This window comes from Anabrus simplex, chromosome 1 (genome assembly GCF_040414725.1).
Source record: "Anabrus simplex isolate iqAnaSimp1 chromosome 1, ASM4041472v1, whole genome shotgun sequence".
NCBI lineage: Eukaryota > Metazoa > Arthropoda > Insecta > Orthoptera > Tettigoniidae > Anabrus > Anabrus simplex.
Genome location: NC_090265.1, coordinates 1,302,376,121 through 1,302,401,319, shown reverse-complemented (window position 1 = coordinate 1,302,401,319; position 25,199 = coordinate 1,302,376,121). Strand labels below are relative to the sequence as shown.

The 25,199-nt window shown below is 41.1% G+C and overlaps 1 protein-coding gene across 1 annotated transcript in view; it reads left to right on the top strand.

The window, feature by feature from the left end:
* The window catches only part of LOC136858781 (small conductance calcium-activated potassium channel protein), a 421,579-nt gene that overhangs the window by 370,194 nt on the left and 26,186 nt on the right, over positions 1–25,199 (top strand). Inside the window, exon 3 of the mRNA XM_068225744.1 lies at positions 14,328–14,681. Coding sequence (XP_068081845.1) covers positions 14,328–14,681 — 354 coding nt within the window. The remainder of the gene's footprint in view (positions 1–14,327; positions 14,682–25,199) is intronic.

The following is a 25,199-nucleotide window of genomic DNA, read 5'->3' as shown; positions in this document are numbered from 1 at the left end:
ACGTAGGCAGAAACATTTACTAGATGTGATGTGACTTTCACTATCATTTAGTTCAAAGAGGGTAGTAATTTCAAAAGGCTATTGCACGATCAGTAGGAATTTAGAATGAATGAACTGTTCGATATTTAGGACTGTGGTTGCTCCTAAGCATCACATACTACTAAAGAACATAGAGCCATGAATTAAAAAGCTACATACTGTTCTTCAACGAGAAGTTTGCAAATCTTCTTTCTGTATTGAAAATCCGATATTTTTCTTGCGAGATTCAAGATTAGTGTTTCAGGTTATTTTCTGTGAGAATGGCAGGAAAGTTTAACCAGGAAGGTTGCCGGTGTACTTATTGGGCATGGTGGTTAGAAGCAGTCATTTTGAAAAAAGAACAGAAAGATGGAGAATAAGCTTATGGGATGAAAATACGGTTAAAATGCCTGAGAATGTCGGACATACGGCTGAAAGGAGTATGCTTGAAGGACTAGTAGAATGAATAGTGAAAGTTAAGGCAACGTTAAATGCATACCCGGCCGGCTCAGGGGTTTTTAATCGTAAATGATTAATATCCCTGGCCTGGGAACTGGGTGTTTGTGTCGTCCTTAACGCTCCTTTCTTCACATTCAACACTTTCCACTTCCGCAAATACAATTACACGCAGGTTCATAACATATGTTGCAAGTAGTGGCAAAAGATCTTTAGAGGTCGACAACACGAACAAATAGCATTTAAAAAACAGGTACATGGAGACTAATGGGCTGTTTAGAACCCATAACTACCAGTACTACCTAGTTTGAACTATTAACAATTTCGGATTCTCAGTCGACAAAGACGTGATAAAGTTACAAATTAATTGGGAGAGGAAGTATTTTTAAGAACTGTAAGAGTATATTTTAGATAGACCTGAAATTAATCACATCAATTGTTTTGAATAACGATACGAAAGTGTTATAAAAGCCACAAATGCATGTGGGATACTAAATTTCAATGTATTTAATTATTATGGAGACTCATGGTTGATTTATAAAGGCTGTGGTATTAAATTCCAATACAGTTGGTTGGTGTATATCACTGCTTAAATTAAAGACAAGCCGTGTAATTAGATTTACTGGAATTTTGAAGAACCTCCTTACGGCCAAACTACCAGCCCTCCGGTACCTTGGAGTACCCATAACAGTCCCTATCCATTCACACAAATGCGGAGTAAATGCGAAAGGTCGAACCTCTTCACATGAGAGAGTTCAAAACATTTTCTGGGCCTACATGCTAGTGGCTGCCTCGAACAGCGTAGCATCGATATGGTCAGTAGGTTATGGTCTTAATACACATTCCTTCATCTAATGACAGTTTGCTTGATCGAAGTCTCATTCGAACACATAGATCGAGGAAAGGAGGAAGAATTAACTTCATTCCAAATTCTCAAACCAATATTAATATAAATGGAATCCGAAGTATTCCGACAGTGATAATTGCGACAAAATAGAAACTATCACTAGCGTTTTTGTATTTACTGTATATGGTAAACAATCAACAGAAAATCATACGGTCGTTTAGTGAATGACAAAAACATTAAATATCGGCTGGAGGAGAAGTGGGAAACCACGGGAAACCACTTCTAGGATGGCTGAGGTGGGAATCGAACCCACCTCTACTCAGTTGACCTTCCGAGGCTGAATGCACCCCGTTCCAGCCCTCGTACCACTTTTCAAATTTCGTGGCATAGCCGGGAATCGAACCTAGACCTCCGGGGGAGGCAGCTAATCACACTAACCACTACACCACAGAGGCGGACTGGGGATACTTGTCTAAATTCACAATATTAAACAAGATTGGAAGTATGGCGTATCTTGAGAATATTTATGCATTGGAACAGCTATCAAACTTGCTCAGTATTCATTTTAGTAATTATAAACTATATCATAATTTATTTTTCCAATTGATTAGCCCGCCGGGTAGCCATGATCGTTAATGCATTCAGTCTACATAGTCTGACACCGTGTTTAGCCGGTTCGAGTCCCGCTGATCAAACAAATGTTCATTATCAGAATGTTGGCCTTCAGGGTAGGAAAGGTGGTGGCACACAATGTCTAATCATTAGATTGCGTTCCAAAAGCCTGGATTCAATTCCAAACCTCTCCGCAGTCTTCATGTGTAGAGAGGGCATTTGACGCTGTTGATGGTGATTCGGCCGTCGGATGGGGACGTTGGTGCCACTAGACAGGATTAGGCTATATGCCGGCACCGGGTTTCACCCTCTCTATTCCTACTATCATATATCACGTCCGGCCCCGCGGTGTACGAATCAACGCGTCTGCCTGTTACCCGGCGGCCCCGGGTACGATTCCCGACTGGGTCAGTGGTTTTTGATTGTAAATGATTAATATCCCTGGCCTGGGGACTGGGTGTTTGTCTCGTTCTTAACGTTCCTTTCCTCACATTCACCGCTCTACACTTCCCCAATTCCAATCAATCGCAGGTTCATATCATATGGTGCAAGTAGTGGCAAAAGACCTGTAGAGGTCGACACACCGAACAAATAGCATTTTTTTTAAATCATATCACGCCATTCTTCCATTAACTCTGCTGATAAGGTTAACGTCAGGAAGGGCATCCTGTCGTGAAAACTCGCAACGAAAATTAATCTCACTTCATAGCCGACCCCGTAGGGAAACGGGACAAGGTTTGGGCGTACTTTTTCAATTAATTCATATACCAGTGCTTTGCCCTAAAAAATGGCCACCTTCAAACAGAAAAAGAAATCATGAATTTGGAAGTTGTAATACTTCTGATAAATTCGCAGATGTTCGGGCAATTCCACAGTACTTCATAAATTAATTGTCAATAACACTAAAAATGTACTGCTTGAAAACAAACATATTGTAGAAGTAATCACGTTAAAGAAGCCTGTCTTCCAACATGATGCAGGATAAGTACTGAAGTTTCATGATGCTAATGCCAAAGGTATCCACTGCACAATTTATAACTTTTACCACCAGAATACAAGATATTTATAGGACGTAATAAGCCGATCAGAACTTCTTCTCACGCTGAGTTAAAGTCGCAGTAAAGTTACGTTTCAGTTAGCGCGGAATTAGCCCTACTGCAGATTTAGACGAGCTTCCACAATTTGGTAGCCTAGTATCCAAAGTGAACAACTTAACAGCAGCTGTTAGTTTTGATAATATTCCCTAAAAAAATGGTCACTTTCAAACAGAAAAAGAAATCATGAATTTAGAAATCGTGCTTTACAGGATGGGTTAAACAACAACTGCCAATGTGATGGCATATCTCCACACCTTACGCAGTGGTCAAGCGGGCATTACATAATGCAGAGCGAGTAGATTATCATTCGCCCTGTATAATGCATCTGGGTGAAGAGGGGATTTGACTTGTCGTAGCGAGAGAATGCACACATGTGTAGCAGCCGAGGCTGAAACAGCTTAACTGCAGATATTACGCAGGAATTGATAGACATTTGGAATGCTTAGAATCACAGTGCTCCGAGTTACATGAGTAAACAATCAATATAGCGGTCATGTGAAGTCAAGCTTAAAGAGCAGTGGATCTGTGCTTTTAATATCAAATGAAGATATAGATAGACATATAGATAGATGATTTATTTTAACTGGAAAATTTAGGGACACGTATCCCTTTCTTACACTTAACCAGTGAATTAATCAATAATCCCTTTTAGAAGTACGAGAATGTTTTCTTTTTATTTGTTTTTTAGAGTAGTTTGATTTCTACTTTATTTTTAATTTTGAGTTGACGGTATCAACCCGAGCGACTACAGATGGGAGTCCATTTGTTATTTTATAACTCGCTGGCTTCGCTGCCCTTGTTGGTAGTCTTATTTCATGTTTATAGTGTAAATTACTATGCTACTGTGCTATCTTATTGTATATAAAATATCTATTATAGGCAACAGTAATATTTATTTTAAAATAAATAGACAATTTGCTTCCTAAGTACGGCAATATAATACCTACGAAGAAATCAAATGAAATAAATTACAATAATAATAATAATGGTTCATGTTTGTGGGTTACTGTAGTCACGTCCTAGTTCGTGAACCATGGGCAACGGCTGAGTGGCCTAGTAAGTGGTCCTGAGAGTCGGGATACCAGTTGCTATGGAATGGAAGTGGGCATCTCGGACATATTCTGAGTCGTGGCCCTCCTTGTGCTCAGGCGGCTAGGACTATACAATTCACCGATGGTCCATAACCCGCTAGAGGAGAGATCCTCACTTGGACTATGTGCAAGTAGGGCAGCATCCTGCTTCATGAATTTACCGAGCTCAGAACACTTTAAGCAAGCCTCGGACCTATGGGAGTAATGGAGTCCCACTCCCATTTGACAGGCGAGGGACTCCTTGGAAACAACTTGGCGAACGAAATTGAATTCGATGGGGAGCTATCAATATTAATGGGGCTTATGGAAGAAATAAGGTAGAACTGGCTGAGTCAGCAAAGAGGATGCATCTGGATGTGCTAGGAGTAAGTGATATTCGGGTAAGGGGAGATAATGAGGAAGAGATAGGAGATTATAAAGTGTACTTGACGGGTGTTAGAAAGGGAAGGGCAGAGTCTGGGGTAGGGCTCTTTATCAGGAATATCATTGCAAGCAACATAGTTTCTGTTAGGTACGTAAATAAGCGAATGATGTGGGTAGATTTGTCAGTAGGAGGAATTAGGGCAAGAATTGTGTCCGTGTATTCACCATGTGAGGGTGCAGATGAGGATGAAGTTGACAAGTTTTATGCAGCATTGAGTGACATCGTGGCCAGGGTCAACAGCAAGGATAGAATAGTGCTAATGGGCGATTTCCATGCGAGAGTTGGGAATAGAACTGAAGGATACGAAAGGGTGATTGGTAAATGTGGGGAAGATATGGAAGCTAATGTGAATGGGAAGCGTTTGCTGGACTTCTGTGCTAGTATGGGTTTAGCTGTTACGAATACATTCTTCAAGCATAAGGCTATACACCGCTACACATGGGAGGCTAGGGGTACCAGATCGATAATAAACTATATCTTAACAGACTTTGAATTCAGGAAATCTGTTAGTAATGTACGAGCTTTTCGCGGATTTTTCGATGATACAGACCACTATCTGATCTGTAGTGAACTAAGTATCTCTAGGCCTAAGGTAGAGAAAGTGAAATCTGTCTGCAAACGAATAAGGGTAGAAAATCTCCAGGACGAGGAAATTAGACAGAAGTACATGGATATGATTAGTGAGAAGTTTCGAACAGTAGACAGTAAGCAGGTTCAGGATATAGAAAGTGAATGGGTGGCATACAGGGATGCTGTAGTAGAAACAGTAAGGGAATGCCTAGGAACAACTGTGTGTAAAGATGGGAAAAGGCGAACATCTTGGTGGAAAGATGAAGTGAGAGCAGCCTGTAAACGTAAAAAGAAGGCTTATCAGAAATGGCTCCAAACAAGGGCCGAGGCAGACAGGGATTTGTACGTAGATGAAAGAAACAGAGCGAGACAAATAGTTGTTGAATCCAAAAAGAAGTCATGGGAAGATTTTGGTAATAACCTGGAAAGGCTGGGTCAAGCAGCAGGGAAACCTTTCTGGACAGTAATAAATAATCTTAGGACGGGAGGGAAAAAGGAAATGAACAGTGCTTTGAGTAATTCAGGTGAACTCATAATAGACCCCAGGGAATCACTGGAGAGATGGAGGGAATATTTTGAACATCTTCTCAATGTAAAAGGAAATCATCCTGGTGGTGTTGCAAACAGCCAAGCTCATGGGGAGGAGGAAAATGATGTTGGTGAAATTATGCTTCAGGAAGTGGAAAGGATAGTAAATAAACTCCATTGTCATAAGGCAACAGGAATAGATGAAATTAGACCTGAAATGGTGAAGTATAGTGGGAAGGCAGGGATGAAATGGCTTCATAGAGTTGTAAAATTAGCGTGGAGTGTTGGTAAGGTACCTTCAGATTGGACAAAAGCAGTAATTGCACCTATCTATAAGCAAGGGAACAGGAAGGATTGCAACAACAATCGAGGTATCTCATTGATTAGTATACCAGGCAAAGTATTCACTGGCATCTTGGAAGGGAGGGTGCGGTCAGTCGTTGAGAGGAAGTTGGATGGAAACCAGTGTGGTTTCAGACCACAGAGAGGCTGTCAGGGTCAGATTTTCAGTATGCGCCAGGTAATTGAAAAATGCTACGAGAGGAATAGGTAGTTGTGTTTATGTTTCGTAGATCTAGAGAAAGCATATGACAGGGTACCGAGGGAAAAGATGTTCGGCATACTGGAGGACTATGGAATTAAAGGTAGATTATTAAAATCAATCAAAGGCATTTATGTTGACAATTGGGTTTCAGTGAGAATTGATGGTAGAATGAGTTCTTGGTTCAGGGTACTTACAGGAGTTAGACAAGGCTGTAATCTTTCACCTTTGCTGTTCGTAGTTTACATGGATCATCTGCTGAAAGGTATAAAATGGCAGGGAGGGATTCAGTTAGGTGGAAATGTAGTAAGCAGTTTGGCCTATGCTGACGACTTGGTCTTAATGGCAGACTGTGCCGAAAGCCTGCAGTCTAATATCTTGGAACTTGAAAATAGGTGCAATGAGTATGGTATGAAAATTAGCCCCTCGAAGACTAAATTGATGTCAGTAGGTAAGAAATTCAACAGAATTGAATATCAGATTGGTGATGCAAAGCTAGAACAGGTCGATAATTTCAAGTATTTAGGTTGTGTGTTCTCCCAGGATGGTAATATAGTAAGCGAGATTGAATCAATGTGTCGTAAAGCTAATGCAGTGAGCTCGCAGTTGCGATCAGCAGTATTCTGTAAGAAGGAAGTCAGCTCCCAGCCGAAACTATCTTTACATCGGTCTGTTTTCAGACCAACTTTGCTTTACGGGAGCGAAAGCTGGGTGGACTCAGGATATCTTATTCATAAGTTAGAAGTAACAGACATGAAAGTAGCAAGAATTATTGCTGATGCAAACAGGTGGGAACAATGGCAGGAGGGTACTCGAATGAGGAGATAAAGGCTAATTTAGGAATGAACTCGATGGATGAAGCTGTACGCATAAACCGGCTTCGGTGGTGGGGTCATGTGAGGCGAATGGAGGAAGATAGGTTACCTAGGAGAATAATGGACTCTGTTATGGAGGGTAAGAGAAGTAGAGGGAGACCAAGACGACGGTGGTTAGACTCAGTTTGTAACGGTTTAAAGATAGGAGGTATAGAACTAAATGAGGCCACAACACTAGTTGCAAATCGAGGATTTTGGCGGTAACTTAGAAGACAAAATACTGTGTAGTCGACATACTTTGTCCTTGTGGCAGCCTCCGCATGGGGGAAGTTGTAATAATAATAATAATAATAAATGTATGTATGTATAATAATAATGTAGATAACTGTACTATTATTTACAATGTAACGCCCTTGTATCCACTAACTTGATAAGAAACATTCGTATAGTAATCGTCAATGAACATAAGTAGACAAAAGATACAAAAATCACCGGGATTTGAACACGGGACGCGAACGTTTCAAGCCACGGCGAAAGCCACTGCGCTACCGCGTCGGTTGAATGTATTACTCGCTAATAGGCAGGTAAAGCACGTCAGAAACTTTGACCGTCATTTTCTCGGAAACATTTTCTTTTTGCTATTGGCTCTACGTCGCACCGACACAGATATGTCTAATGGAGACCATGGGACAGGAAAGGGCTAGGACTCTAGGACTGGGAAGGTAGCGGCCGTGGCCTTAATTAAGGTACAGCCCCAGCATTTGCCTGGTGTTAAAATGGGAAACCACGGAAAACCATCTTCAGGGCTGCCGGCAGTGGGGTTGGAACCGACTGTCTCCCGAATACTGGATACTGGCCGCACTTAAGTGACTGCAGCTATCGAGCTCGGTAGAGTGTTTGCGGATAAGCCGAAACATGTGTTCGCTTATTTCTCACAATGAGCAAAGTTTCTGGGAAATTGGTTTGTTACACTTGGCGGGTTCCCCTCGTTAGCCGAAGGCCCGCAGATTACGAGGTGACACGTCGTTAGCGCGAAGAATCCTCTGAACCGTTATTCTCGGGTTTCTAGAACGTGGACGCTATCCCGCCGTCATGTAGCTCCTAAATTGTTCTCATGTTGGCTGAGTGGACATGTGAACGACCTTTCATATCTAGTGAAAAGTCTCTGATATGGACGGGAAACGAACTCGGGGCGTCCGGGTGTAAGATGCACGCAATCTACCCCTGGACAACCGGGCCAAGTCCAAGTCCAAGTCAAGTCCAACGACCGCAATATGGATCTTCATTGACCCCACATTCCTTCCATTTAGAATTCCGTACTTTGTTTAATCATTTTTTCACCCATCCATTTAGTATGCCTGAATCATCTCACTTATTTTTCCACTCATCTTTTACACATTGATTTCGACCTGTGCGTTTCCATATCTCACTCTATCTTGCCAACCTCACTGACACAGTGGATTAATCGTTGTCCCTCTTTTCCCAAGATAGCGGATTCAGTGGAAATTTAGGATGTTTAAAGGCGACATCTCCGTTCCTTTAACTACTGGTGTACCGAGCTCGATAGCTGCAGTCGCTTAAGTGCGGCCAGTATCCAGTATTCGGGAGATAGTAGGTTCGAACCCCACTGTCAGCAGCCCTGAAAATGGTTTTCCGTGGTTTCCCATTTTCACACCAGGCAAATGCTGGGGCTGTACCTTAATTAAGGCCACGGCCGCTTCCTTCCCACTCCTAGCCCTTTCCTGTCCCATCGTCGCCGTAAGACCTATCTGTGTCGGTGCGACGTAAAACACCTAGCAAAAAAAAAAAAAAAACTACTGGTGTGCTGAAAGAAATTCCTCCGGCACACCATTTCGACAACCTGGTGTCTGTAAAAGTGTGTCAAAGTTGAAAGAAGTTTAAAAGTGCCTTATAACGTCATTATTATTAAAGCTAACAAGCTTGTATATAGTTTTGCGTGACTGTTGATATCAACATCATTGCCATAGAACCTCCAGTTCCGTGTAGAATCTGAACTGCAAGGACGTCATTAAGCATAATTCCGTGTCTCGATTAATATTCTTAGAAATTTCATTTCTACAGCCTATTTTCCGATTTTCAAATCTTGTACATAATTTCCAACACTGTAACAGATAATGTTTTCATGTTGAGCTCTCTTGCTAATATCCAAGTTCTGCATTTTATGTTCTATTGCTTCACTGCCTGAACTTCACAACAACAATATTTCTCCCTGTCGTCACAAATGCTTTGCTTCGTGTTTTATGTCACACTGACACAGACAGGTCAACGATGGGATGGGCACGGATAAGACTGAAGAAGATCCGGCCGCGGCTTTAATTAAGGTAGAACCTCACCATTTGCTCAGTGTGAAAATGGAAAACCACGGAAAACTATATTAAGGGCTGCCACAATAGCATTTTTTACCCAGTATCTCCCAAATGCAAGCTGACAGTTACGTGACTTTAACTGTGTAGCCAACTCGCTCGATCGTCGATGGTCGTTCCATATTGTATAATAATTTATTCCCCAAATCACATCATCGTGAGCTAATAGAATTGCGTTCATTCTTGTACCTCCTAATGTTGCTTTTCTTGCCATTTCCTGTGCTACTCCAAAGTACTCTGCCAACGTGTATCGAACACCAATGATGTATATGATGTTCGAGCACGTCATATTCTCATAGTATTCTTGTTTAGAGTCGAAAACAAACCCTTAAAACAATTCTGAGTATTGCACATTAATTTTCTGGCGTCTCCCAATTTTAATGTTAAGGTAAGCAGAGGATCTCAAAGTTTTGGCTCTTAAGACATTCATCGCTATCACCATGCATCCATTACACCAAGATCCACAAATGATACAATGCAGTAGAGTAAAATACACTGCCTGACAAGAAAAGTTAAGCACCCAGAAGGAGTGGTCCAGTATTATCCCAATTCGGTATCAATCAATCACTACTGATCTGCATTTAGGTCAGTCGTCCAGGTGGGAGATTCCCTATCTGTTGTTTTCCTAGCCTTTTCTTAAATGATTGCAAAGAAATTGGAAATTTATTGAACATCTGCCTTGGTAAGTTATTCCAATCCTTCCTATAAACGAATATTTGCCCCAATTTGTCCTCTTCAATTCCAACTTTATCTTCATATTGTGATCTTTCCTACTTTTAAAGACGCCATCCAAACTTATTCGTCTACTGATATCCACCCACGCCATCTCTCCACTGACAGCTCGGAACATACCACTTTGTCGAGCAGCTCGTCTCCTTTCTCCCAAGTCTTCCCAGCCCAAACTTTGCAACATTTTTGCAACGCTACTCTTTTGTCGGAAATCGCCCAGAACAAATCGAGCTGCTTTTCTTTGGATTTTTTCCAGTTCCTGAATTAAGTAATCCTGGTAAGTGTCCCATACACTGGAACCATACTCTAGTTGGGGTCTCACCAGAGATAACCAACGCCTGCGTTCGGAGTGGTGCCTTGCCCGGGAGGCATGGACAGAGGACAACTGGCGACGCATCATGTTCAGTGATGAGTCTCGCTTGCTCTCAATCCCCGATGACCATCGTGTGCGGGTTTGGCGGCGTCGAGGGCAGAGAGCAGATCCTGCCGATAGTGTGGAAAGACACACAGGCGTAATCCCTGGCATCATGGTGTGGGGAACCTCAGGATATGCGTTCAGGCCACCTCTACTAGTTCTTCGGCAGCCTTTGACGGCACAGCGATACGTCACAGACATTCTGCGTCCGCGCGTTCTACCCCTTATAGCACAGCACTCTGGGACGGTGTTCCAACAAGATAATGCACGTCCGCACACAGCACGTGTGTCTATGGACTGCCTAGCGCATGTTGAGGTCCTCCCGTGGGGCCACCAAGATCCCCGGATCTCTCCATCCTTGAACACGTGTGACATTGGAAAGGGACTTCGTCCCAGTACAAACCTGAGGGACTTGGAGGGACAGCTGCAACAAATGTGGGCGAACTTGCCTCAGGAGAGAATCCAAATGCTGTTTAACACTATTCGGAACAGCATAAGGGCATGCATGCATTGCGGCCGGGGTGGGTGTTGCGGCACCCTACTGACCTTGCGCCAACATTCCAGCTGTAACTGCCGACGGCCTTGTCTCTTTCATCCCATATTGTAATCACTTCAATAAAGGCACTTGATCTTTCAGCATGTGTAGTTTCATTCACTTTCAACCACTACTTCTGGGTGCTTACCTTTTTTGTCAGGTAGTGTATAATCATTAGGTCCCGGATTTATATATAATATCAAAGTACGAGATATATAAATAAACATGTAGTAAGTGAAATAAAAATCCACAGCCTGTATCAGTGAAATATGTAATATTCATGAAATATGTAATAGTATTAACGCACCAATTTTATGAGAATTTTCATATATTCCTTTTATTATGACTTATGGGTATGCTTACGGAAAGGATTTTAAGGTGAAAAGTTTGGTCGTAAAAGGGGGGGGGGTGAAAATATATACAAAAAGGTGGAAAAAAGACATTGATTAATTCACTTTACTAAGGTTTAAACCAGTTGCATGAACTTTATTTATTTGTTGCCATTAAGGTTTGTAATGTTGCCTGCCCCTTCACTATTGTTATTTCGTCTCGGTGTTTTCCAAATTCGTACGTTCCTCGTCGCCAGATGTTTCATTCCAGACTTATATCTATGTCATACACCTGCCATATGTTACGCAAACACGATATGTGAACCACTTAGTCTGATTGTGATGGTTCAGTCAGCTTCTGCTTCGAACGTTAGCGTTGTGCCACGTCCTGGAAGCCATCTGGTGGCGAATGAACGTACCATTTCCACTTCTATTATAACGTTGCGAAATTCAAAGTGTCATTTTTAAGAAGCCTTTCTCGTGGACAGCCGAGTGAAATTCAACTGAAAAATGTAAGGAAATTTTTCTATGTCCCTCTAACATTCGTAAGCGTGGAGCATTCCTTCTTTTTTGCTTTCAAAATAATTTTTACAGACGAGAGAACTAAACAGGAAAGTGAGGAGGAATTGTAGGGAAGCAAAAGAACTATGGCTCGTGGTGAGATGCAGAGAAATAGAACTTCTCCAAGAGAAACATGACTTGTTTAATCTCCACAAGAAGATCAAGGAACTTATAGGGAAATATTACAGGCCATGTAAAACTATACTGAGGAATGCCAATGACACCATTTTGGTAGGAGTCTAAGAAAAGTTGAAGTGTTGGAAATAATATGTTGAAAACCTATTTAGCGACGTAAGGCCAGACAAACCCCCTTTTATTGGCGAAGGCAGTGAAACAAGTCCAAATATAACCCACGAGGAAGTACTGTATGCAATCAAACTCCAGAAGAATGGAAAAGCTGTAGTTCTGGACAATACTCATGCAGAAACTCTCAAACGCATTGCTGAAGCTGCTAACTACATTACTCAACGCAATATATAAATCTGTTAGAATTCCATCTGACTGGCTAAGATCTACTTATGTCACCATACCTAAAAAGGCTAGTGCATCACATTGTGATGATTATCGTATTATCAGCCTAATGTCCCATGTGCTAAAAGTATTTCTGCGTATCATCCGCACTCGAATCTACCTCAAATGCGAACGCCAAGTTGTACATACTCTGTTTGGCTTTAGGAATGGACTGGGTACTCGCAAGGCTCTTTTTCCTTGAATGTTTTGACCTAGAAATGCTTAGATATGAATGTAGATGTGCACGCTTGCTCCATCGACTACCTAAAAGCTTTCGATTGCGTATCTCATGAAAAACTTGTTGAGATTTTAAAATCTCCTGGTGTAGTTGGTGATCTTCGTATCATTACCCATTTGTACTGGAATCAAATGGCATTGGTCAAAACAGAAGGAACTACTATTGAGAACATAGCTATACGAAGAGGGGTCCACCAAGGATGTGTCTTGTCCCCACTCCAGTTCAACATCTACTCTGAAGCTGTGTTCAGAGAGGCTATGGAAGATGTTAATCTGGCTATCAAGATCAATGGCTATGTCATTAATAACATCCGATTTGCTGATGACACAATTGTGTTAGCCAGCAACCCTAGTGATCTTCAAATCATTATAAACAACATCGTGAGGACCAGTGAAACCTAAGGTTTATCCTTGAATATTAACAAAGCACTAAAACAAGTCTCCCTTTACATCACCAACAACATCGCCCAACAAGTAACTTCCATCAAATATCTTGGAACTCTAGTGGACCAGCATTGTGATTCAAAATGTGAAATCTTATCCATGATTGGGCAAGCAAAAAATGTGTTCAATACCTTGAGGACCTTATTTATCAGCCGAGGACTCAACCTCCAGCTCAGAGTTCGAATGCTACGTTGTTATGTCATTCCTGTTCTTCTGTATGGTTTTGAAGTGTGGACGCTCAGTACTTTATTGGAGAAGCGGATTGAATCTTTTGAAATATACTTATACAGAAGAATACTCCGAATATCTTAGGTAGAAAAGAAGACAAATGAAGAAGTCCTCAACATCTTGAACAAGAAGAAAGAGCTGCTCATAACCATCAAGAAGCGTAAGCTCAGCTACCTCGGGCACATCATGAGAGGTGAACGATATGAATTTCTCCGACTGATCACTCAAGGGAAGATTGATGTGAAAAGATATGTGGGAAGACGGAGAAATTCCTGGCTGAAAGACTTGCGGCGGTGCTATGGACATACGTCGATAGAAATATTCCGTGCTGCCGTTTCGCGTGTAATCACAAAGAGAGACACAGCCTGACTGTGGACAATTTGGAGAATATTATTATGTACTGCACAGCAAACTACGAATGAAAGTGCTATAGGAACGGTCATCACAAATAAATATACAATACTCCGTTCGCGTTTACACCGTTATGGGATGCCTACAGTGCTGTAATAATTGTAATCAGTGATTTCAGTATTAGGGTTTTAGTTCAGTACCGTTAATGATTATTTTTATAATCGTTGAGTGTCTTTGAAAAATGTCTTTTTAAGTCTGCCTTAATTTTGTAGTTGTTTCTGTTAAGAATGGGTATACCACGTTCCTTAAAGTAAAAGAAGGTCACTTTCAGTTTAAGTGTATATTGTAATATTTTAAGGTCTATTTGTGTCTTTTACACATTTTAAAGCATGTTTTAAGTGCCTGTTTTCTCTTTTACTATTTTACTTGTTTTAAAAGCCTATTTTAGGTGCTTAAAACTAACATTTAGAGCCTAAAATCCCAGATATAGTAATTACATAAGAATCCTGGCCCTAATAATCACTATAGTGTATTTCAAGTGCCTGTATAACGTTTTTGTGGCAGGCCTCATTCCTAATGGCCCATAGCCCTCGTGTCTGTTGCAGCTGCGGAAGCCCGTGTCCACGCTATCCATCCCGGCCGCCATGAAGGGCCAATCGGGCAAGGAGACCGGCGGGCCCGGAGGAGAAGAGGCCGGCATCGCGCTGGTGGGAGTGCACTCGGAGTATCCCCGCTACACGGAGGAGCGGGCTCTAGGAGGCGGACTGTGCAAGGGCGCATCCCTGGAAGGGAACCAGAGCGTGAAGCACAAACCTAACGTGGGCTACCGTCTCGGCAGGCGGAAGGCGCTCTTCGAGAAGAGGAAGAGAATCAGCGACTACGCGCTCGTCATGGGCATGTTCGGGATCATCATTATGGTGCTGGAGAACGAGTTGTCCAGCGCAGGCGTGTACCAAAAGGTAAGACTCAATTCTTTCTCGACTATATGTCGAAAGTCAAATATGGGTTACTTGTACATTTAAAGTGATCATTGATAAAATTATAGAAAGTTATTATATCAAATGAACTAACTCGGCATTTCTGGGTAACATTCTAATAGGTTGCCTGGATTTAAACGAAGATCATATCGTCGCTCCTATGCCAAAACCGCGAATGTGACAATGCCCTTGCTATCCATTGTTTCTGATCACGCCTCCCAGCCACACACAGATACGCAGTCCATCAGAACAATTTTTGTTCAGTTAATTTTCCTATGCTGAGGTGTAAAAGTAAATGAACCTTACTGTACCGTACCGTAATTGAAAGACATACTTACCAACTTCTGGAGTATGATGTATTTAAGGTTTATTAAAAGTTTGGATCGTACTTCCAGAGGTTTAAAATCAATATTCAGAAGCCGTACAGCTGTACCTGTGAAATGCCACAAATTGTTCCGCATCGTTTATTTGAGTGTCCAATTTTTGACAGGAGTATATAATAATGAATTATTAATGCATTTAAAAATGTGTAATATTGAATACCAAGCACTTGTCACTATGGCTTTTCAGAGAAGATACTGTTATAAAGTGTTTGTTAAATTTTTCCACCTCATTTATGAGTCATCTCCATTTTAAATGCAAATGGTATATATTAATTTAGTCTCACTGTCTATAACCCTAATATACTACTTGTAAAGTATGGTTTGTAACTGGATATTCAACAACAACAACAACAATAATAATAATAATAATACCAGTGTGGGGATTTACCGGTTACCTCCATCGGGTGCGTCCCATTGGAATTGGGGAAGCTCGCTGGCTCTGCCGCCAGCAGAGTCAGAGGGTAGTAGGGAAATAAAATACCACCGTGAAAACAAAACTGGTCCCCTGCCAGGGTTACCGCGAAGACTGGTAAATGACCAGAAGCCAGAAAACATCTTGAGGCAACCTCTAGGGCTAACAACCCTAGTTTTAAAAGGATGGGTACCCGTCCAAAGCAAAGTCAAGTCAAAAAGCATGATGGCACAACATTTCAAGAAACATACCCCAGGGGGTAAATCTTCGGATAAATCACTCGTCGTGAACGCCACGGCGCACGAGTCTCGTTCGGATTCTGGGGGAGACTCGACATCATGCAAGAGACGAGTCGGAGCGTCTCGGTGTACCCCGAAGAGTCAAAACTCAGGCCAAAAACTAAAACCTTTCTAGCAACTTTCAACATAAATTCACTTACACAAACTGGCAAGCTGAAAACCCTCACCAAAGCTCTTCACGAAAATCAGATATCCATAATGGCCCTACAGGAAACAAGATACCCAGATGAAGAGATCTTTGAATCAGAAGGCTACCGATTTTTCAACAGCAAAGCGCAAAGAGGAATCTTTAATGGAACTGTGATGCTTGGAACTGCGTTTGCTGTTAGAACCAAGATCCTTAAATCGGTTGCAAATTTCGAACCTGTGAATGACAGATTGTCTATACTCACAATTAAATGCGCGAACAAAACCTACGCTTTAGTTAACGCACATGCTCCTACAAACGATAAGAACAAGTCTGATCCAGACGAAGTTGATAATTTCTGGGACCTACTGGATGAAAAATTAAACAAAATCCCCAAACACCATGTCAAGCTCCTTTTGGGTGACTTCAGTGCCCAACTAGGTCGTGAACAGAAGTACAAGAGAGTTATAGGAAATAAACCCTGCTCACAGAAGAACCAATCCCAACGGCAAAAGACTGGTGTCCATTTGCGAAAATCACAACCTGCAGGTCATGTCGACCCACTTTCGCCATCTACCCAGAAAGCAAATGACTTGGCGTTCTCCCGTCCAAGCTCTCGGAGAGTTCCAAATTGATCATGTTGCAATCTCCAGGAGAAACATCCCTGAGATTATGAATGTCAAGGTAAAGAAAGGCATCAATGTGGCCTCAGATCATTATATGTCTCTTATCAAATTCAAACCAATTCCCGCAAACACAAGGAAGACAACCAAACAGATCACACGCTTCGACAATGATAAACTTCGGCAAAGGGTCGAGGAGTTCCAGGAGAAGGCTAGACCAAATGACTGTGACTTTAACAACGCCAAAAGTCTCCTTGTTGAGGCCGCCAAAGACGCTGCAGAAATCAAGAGAAGCAAAACGCATGCCTGGTGGAATGGTACCTGCGAATGAGTCCTTCAAGAAAGACTCAATGCGTGGAGACAGTACTACTCTACGAAATCAGAAAACGATTGGGAAACCTACAAAACCCAACGTGCCCAAGCAGCTAGGGTGTTCAGAACTGAGAAACGTAAATACGAAAAATCTCTCATTGAAAAGATAGAACAAAAGTTTAGGAAGAATGAAAGCAGAGAGTACTACAGAGCCTTCAAACGCAAACTCACTGGCTATAAACCACCATCTCTATGTTTTGAGCGAAAGGACGGCACACTGGCGACGTCAAATGAAGAAAATTGCTGCATTCTGGCAGATTACTTCCAGAATTTACTTAATTGCTCTAAACCGCAAAGCGCCATTGAGACCAAGGAACCCTTACTCAGGTACCCAGATTCCAGACCACCCGACAGAGATGAAATCAAGCGCCACATTGCCCGTCTCAAAAATAACAAAGCGCCGGGGGAAGACTCAGTAGTAGCAGAACTATGGAAATATGCCCCAGAGGAATCACTTGATATCTTGCAAAAGCAAATAGAAGAAATTGGAACAAGGAGACCCTACCCGAAGATTGGAAAATAGCTTTGATCCATCCATTATACAAAAAAGGCAGCATGAAGAACATCAACAACTACAGAGGAATATCTTTGCTACCCGTGACTTACAAAATTCTATCACTTGCCATCCTGGAGCGTTTGGAAGCACAAGTCGAACATCAAATAGGTGAATACCAAGGAGGGTTCAGAAAAGGTCGCTCAACAGCTGAACAGATCCAAAATCTCAAAACGATCATCAGATATTGTACACTAAGGTCCAAGCAGTATGTGTGTGTCTTTGTGGACTTTAAGAAAGCGTACGACTCCATTGACCGGGAAGTCCTGCTAAACATCTTAAATTAATTTGGAGTTGATTTGAAACTGCTGGCATTAATTAGAGCCACCCTGACCGATACAAAATCCAAGGTGAAGTTCCACGGATGTCTCTCGCATTCCTTTGACATCAAAACAGGAGTCCTACAAGGTGATGGGTTATCCCCGATACTCTTCAACTGTGTTCTTGAAAAGATCATCAGAACCTGGCGGGTGAGATTACAGGAAACCAACTACAGTCCATTGAAAATAGGAACCATATCCAAGGGGATCGCAACAGACTGCTTAGCATTTACCGATGATATTGCTGTTTTCTCAAACGACAAAGAAACCGCTAGACCTCAAGTTGAAATTTTAAAGGAAATTGCCGAACAAACTGGTTTGCAGATATCGTTTGAGAAAACAGAAGTAATGACTAACATCAAAGAGGCTCCACCAAAACTCCATACAAAATACGGGGACATCACCCGAGTAGACAAATTCAAATACCTGGGTGAGATCATCATGAAAAATGGACTGGACAAAGAAGCACTTCAGGAGCGAGTACGCAAACTGGAAATAACCTACCAAACATCCCGCACAATCTACAACAAAAAATGCCTTTCCCAAAACACCAAGATACGTCACTATGAAACAGTTCTGAAGCCAGTAGTTCTATATGCAGCCGAAACCCTGTCTCTAAAAGCCAACAAAGGACTCCTTGAAGAACTGGAGAAAAGAGAACGCAAAATTTTGAGAGGTATCTTGGGATCAAAGTACAGAAATGGAATCCATCAAAAGAGATCCAACAAGGAAGTCTACAGCAAAATAGAGAAAATTACCGACACAATCAGAAAAAGACGGGCACGATTTTACGGTCAACTGAAAAGAATGGACGGAAGGAAGTTAACTAAAGAAATCTTTCACTTTTTTGATTCAAACCCCAAAACCACAATTCCCTGGTTTAGAAATACCAAAGAAGACCTACAAATGCTACATATCTCAGCTGAAGACGCCCTTAACAGAGGTCTCTTCCGCAAGAAAATATTGACGAACGGGCTAAACCGATACGAGCAACCGAAGAGAAGCTATGAGAAATTTCCTTAATCACCATTCATAAGATTCAAGATTTCAGAAGGACAAATTTGTAATATTTCGGTGACACTAAAGTAAGGAATATAGACGCGATGAGTTCCTAACTTTAACATTATAGTTCTCAACAAACGGTTCCTACTTGTTCAATATTCCTGTACGGCTTATTCCTCTAGATCTAGAACTTACGCTGAATGGCGGTAAATTGGAGTTAAAAGACATCAATACCAAGAACGATTCCCGACCAGAACAACGGGGTTTTGAAATATATTGACGATGGAATAAAAGCACATTAATTTACATAAACATACTACGTAAGGCGACTAAAGAGATAATGCTTTTTAACATTACAATTTACAGCATTAAACCACATAATCATTTGTGTTAAAACAAAACCATTCTAATTCAATGTGTAACCTCCCAAATCGAAACAATAATCCTTAGCTAACAGAATTTCGATTTGGTCGGTGATATTTCTTGTTGATGCTGTTGAAAAATCTAGAGTACAATCAATAGACCTCGTGCTTAATTTAAGTAAGCTTATTTAAAATTAATCTATTTTCGAACATATAGTGAGTTTCGCAAAGCACTGAATACGATGTAATGGATTTATTACTTCATGTTACCTTTAATATCTGATGATTGTCCGCTAGATTTATTACGCCCACATGTACTGTAAATTATTTGGTAGTTAATTTTCTATCCAGTATATATTAGCCAGCTAAATTATATTTGACTTTCAGTCAGTTTCATGTATATGTACACATTTAATAAATATGATACATTTAATCCATAAAACAGATATCAATGTGACTGGGCTCATGTTCCCATATATTTTATTAGTGAGATAGTTTTCAACATATACGAATAGCTATCACATTGATCGAGGAGATTAGTTCAGGAAGCAAGCGATTCCTGTTTGACCCTCGTTAATATTCTTACGTCGTCTGGATGGCAGTAAAGTTGATCGTGAAGGTCATGGAAAATTATTGTCGTCACAAGCACTTGGACAAGATTGTTTTATGACAATTTAGTTAATTCATTAAATTGTTTAGTTATTCAGAGGACAACCGTTCACCTTCGCTGAATGTTCACAAGGATCCTGAATTCTAAGTTTACACAGGGTGGGGACCAAGTATGAGATTAAATAATAATAATCATAATAATAAAAATGTAATAATAATAATAATAATAATAATAATAATAATAATAATAATAATAATAATAATAATAATAATGTTATTGACTTTACGTCCCGCAAACTACATTTTTATGGTTTCACAGACGCCAAGATGCTGGAATTTAGTTCCGCAGGAATTCTTTTATATGCCAGTAAATCTACCGACACGAGGATGACGTACGCTCATGTTGATAAAAACCAAAACACCTTGAAAGACTAGAGACAGGAAGTTAATATTCACAAAACATGTGCATCAGTATATTCTGAAAAAAAAAAATTAGCATTTGAAACATGCCGGTCCTCAGGTACAAGGTCCACAGCGCACAACCACCGACTGGTAAAATGTGCCTTCGGCTCTCGTCGTCGCTACAAACCGAAGGTAATGGATCAGTGTGACTTGAGCAGACGTGCAGGGTGCCTCGCAGACGTATGCGAGAACCATACCGTCAAAAGAGTGAGTTGGAAAGAGGGCATATTATTGGCATGAGAGATCGTGATGCATCCATCCGGGAAACTGTTGCTCGTGTGGGACAACGTGTGTCGGCAGTACAACGGGTGTGTACAGAATGGTTCACAGAAGGCCGTAGAACACGATGAGATGGGTCTGGTCGCACCACCAATACTACCCCTCGAGAAGATGGACACTTCATCCGAACGGCATTGCAGGACAGATCTGCGACCTCCTCGGCTCTGGCGCAACAGTGAAACAGTGTAACATATCGTACACTATCAAGAGTGACAGTCCGTCACCGTTTATTACGGTCTAAGTTACCGGCGCGTCGTCCACTTCTCCGCCTACCTTTGTCTAATTTGTATAAACATAGTGTTTTCGGACGTATCTAGGTTCTGTTTATTTGAAAATGATGGCCGCATTTTGGTTCGCCAGAAGGGAAGAGGCATCACATTGACTGCATTCGCACAAGACATACAGCACCAACCCAAGGCCTTATGATGTGGGTGCTATTGGGTACAACCATAAATCACAGTTGGTGCGTGTCCAGGGCACTGTAACCAATTCGACCTACGTGAAAGACATCCTGCGACCCGTAGCCATATCCTTTCTACACGACACCCCCAGACGCAATATTTTAGCAGGGCAATGCTCGATCACATGTTGCTGCACGAATACCTGCCTTCTTGTTGTCACAGAATGTCAGACTGTTGCCCTGGCCCACCCGATCACCGGACTTATCGCCAATCGAAAATGTGTGGGATATGGTGAAACGACGGGTGCGGCGCTGTGACCCAATGCCAACCACCAAAGATGAACTGTGGAACCAGATGAATGCAGCATGGATGGCTATAGCCCAGGACGCCATTCGCGCCTTATACGCGACGATACCATCACGCATGGAACAAATTATCGGTGCCTATGGAAGACCAATTGCCTACTAGACAATAGGACACATGCTGAACCTAGGTGACTGAAATACTAATCATTTCTGCAGAACATAATAATGAACATGGCCTGTGAATATGAACTTCCTATCTCTAGTCTTTCAAGGTGTTCTGTTTTTTTTTATGAACGTGAGTGTATTTGATCACCTTCAAATACCACCGGACTGACCCAGGATCGTACCTGCCAATTTGGGGTCAGAAGGCCAGTTCGTCAACCGTGTTAGCCACTCAGCCCGGGTACGAAATTGAAACATTTGAAATACTTCATCTTCAGTGAGAATGGTTCAGATCTACGGTGAGACATTGGGGTAGAGGTGATAGGGGAGGATGTTGAGCGATTTCTTGATTCCTCTCATTCCTGTCCTTTTCCTTTTCCTATAGTAGGCACGGTGTATTGATATAGTCCAGGTTTAGGGCTGGATTCCCTTCCTGACGCCAACCGTTTCTAGAGGGATATATTACATATTTCGTTTCCAGTGGTGGTTTGTGGTGTTATGCGTTGTATGTGAATTAATATGTCTATTAAGGTGATCAGAATTGTCCAGTTTCCGAGCTGGAGGAACTAACCAGAGGGTGCTAAAATCTCTGTCCAGGTTTGAAATTACACCCGGGACCCCTTGAACCAAAAACAGTACGCTGTCCATTCAGCCAATGAGCCCGACATCAAGATAATTTTTTTTTAATTCTGACGATAATATGGACAAAACTCTTGTTTCATTCATGTAGATAGTTGAAAGGCAGTAGAAGAGGCATAGCACACCTCAACTAACAATACTAATTAAGTGCAATGTTACTGTTGATCAGTTTTAGGGGATTGGATCGATTCAGGCCTCCAAATTGTTTTCCTTCAGCTCGGTAATATTCAAGGCTCAGGGAGTCTTTCTTTACCCTCCCTGGCCTATTTAAGGTTCCTCTTTCCGAATAATATTTCCTTCAAGTTTTCCTTTGCATTTCGATAGATATGTTCATTTTTATCCCGGTTAATGGGAACTGATGACCACACAGCTTAGTGCCTTATTAAGACAAGCACGACATCCACCACCACCCTCACCAGTTACGTACGTCACCTTGATGACAGCAATATTTCAATGCCAGCGATGATCGCCATTAATGGACTTAATAATTTAACAATCTAATTTAGTCTGTATGTCAAAAATATATCGGACATAAAAGACTGGGAATTATAGTTTGCACATTTTATTATTTATTTTGTTTCAGTATAATGAATATTAACACAGATGTTTGACATGGTCTGTTTTGGTCTGAATACTGGTACTCCAGCGTACTCTAGTGCACAACCCTCCTATCGCCGACCTTAAATACCAAAGTTCGAGAAATCATGTAAAGCTGTTTTCCCGTGATATTGTTGTCAATAAACAAACAGTCAGGCAGACAAACAACCCTATAAACAGACAGTCAGACAAACATTTAAGTGAACCTACTTTCAGCTCTTGCATACTTAATCCGAGGTTGAAACGATGTATGAGGCAAGTGTATGACGATGTTATAATATTATTTGTATAGATATAGGAAAAAATCACATTTAGCGAGGACCTTGCTTTACTTCCTTAGCAGTAAACCACGATTGTTTTATCAAAACCGAAAATTTGAAAAAAACCGCTAACTCACTAAACGTAATTTGCAGAAAATTACATCGGAAAAATAGTCTTTAATTTTCCACACTTCTCATGTGAGATGTCGGACCTCACTTTATTCTTAACTTAAGGAAGAATGTTATGAAGGACTTAGGACGGTGGAGGTTTGATACACTTCTTGCATCCTTCTTTCAAGTTAATTCAGCCATTCAAATAAACTAAGCTATTCCGCTCTCTTTGACTAACAACTGTTTTCAACTGTTATTTACTTATACAAGTTATTTTGACTAAGCGTTAAGCGCTATATAGTTAAGTCCCAAGTAGAGTCGTTGTGATTATCGTCCTTGTTCAGTCAAGTTTAATTCACCGCTTCATTTTGAAGTCTTTCTTTCATCTGAAGAATGAGTACATTAGACGAGCGATATCTCTACGTTGCTTAATTACAGTGTTAGAACATAGCGAGCAAGATGTAGCAGGTTGAAGCAATTCATCAAAAAGAGGATTAAGATTGCTTACTTTATTTTAAATTAGCCGAGAGATAATTACCCACCAGATTCGTGCATTTACTTCGCATTAATTGCACGAGATCTGTGTTGCCCTCCGCCACATTAATTCAGTTTTTAAACAAGGTGTTTTATTGCTACTCGGAGAGTTCTGTAAACATTTTACGTCTATAAAGTCTTTAGTCAGCTACATCATTGACAGATTTGAAAAATCTTCATTTAATAATTTCCCAGATGACAATAAGTATATATATATATATATATATAATTCACTTGTGTGACACAGTTCGTAAAGGCGACCCCACAGATGTGGGAAAAGCGGTAGAAGAAGAAGATTTGTAATACCATGGTTCATTTGATGAACATGACAAATCAGTGCACTGAAATTCACTTTCATTAAACTACTTTAAAGTGAACCAACACTTTCGCTTTATGGCAATAATCATAGTAAAAATATTAGAAACTTGTTGTAGTTGTTTACCTCGGGGTAACGCTTGACCGAACCCTATCTTATAGTAAGCATCTTGAAAACCTCGGATCTAAGTTGAGATCACGTAATAATATTCTATTTAAATTGTGTGGAACTTCATGGGCTGCTTCAGCGGACACATTACGACGTAGTGCGCTTGGCCTCGTGTATTCTGCAGCTGAATACTGCTCTTCAGTATGGCTTAACAGTTGCCACGTGAAGAAAGTCGATGTACAACTTAACACCACCATGCTATCATCTCTTCTACTCTGAAGCCTACTGCAACACACTGGCTGCCAGTCCTGTCCCACATTGCTCCACCAAGCCTGCGACGTTCAAGAGCCCTTGTTCAAGAATATGATAAGATAATGTCCAATCCAACTCTACCTATCCACAGAGATGTTGCAGATCTCTGGAGACAAAGGCTGAAATCGCGTAAGCCACCAATGAAAACAGCTAAGAATCTAATGGATGCTGGTGTCAGTTTAAAAGAGGAATGGAAAGAGCAATGGTTTCGTACAGCTCCGGAGTGGCCAAGCCTCTTTAATCCAAATCATGCCCTAGCTGGTTTCAGTTTGCCAAAAAGAACGTGGGCATCACTAAACAGGTTTCGCACTAATTGTGGAAGATCTGCATTCTCCCTTCACCAGTGGGACTTCAGGGACTCTCCAGCGTGTGATTGTGGTGCTTTAGTCCAGACCATGCATCACATAATGGACGAATGCCCTCTGCGTGCTTATCGTGGAGACCGGAAAGACTTTGCTGATGTCTCAGTATCCCTAGTGCAATGGACAAACAATTTAGATATCTATGTATAATTGTTCCCTACTTACCATGTATTCTTTACAGGGTTTTCTTTTGTATAATATTGTATATACTTGTCCATTCTGTAAATTCCATACGCTTAATAATAATAATACTGGAATCTAAATGAAAGTGAGAACATTTGGGAAAAGCTAGATGGAAACTGACTACTAGAAAGGAAGTTAATGAGCATAGACTATTTCCAGTTTAGGATATTTTTAAATATCAAGAGAGCATATTGACGATGCGTAGGAACAGGGATGGCAAACCTTTACCGAATAGCGTCTCAATTAAGCTGTTGTGTATTATTTTTACTGTCTAGTATGCGATCGGTTATTTTCCTTTAAAATCATCATGAAACCCCTTCATTTGACCTCAATTAGGTATTAGATTGCATAGCATATTAATCCAGACGACTGAACATTTCATGATTTTATTTTCTAAAATTCACTGA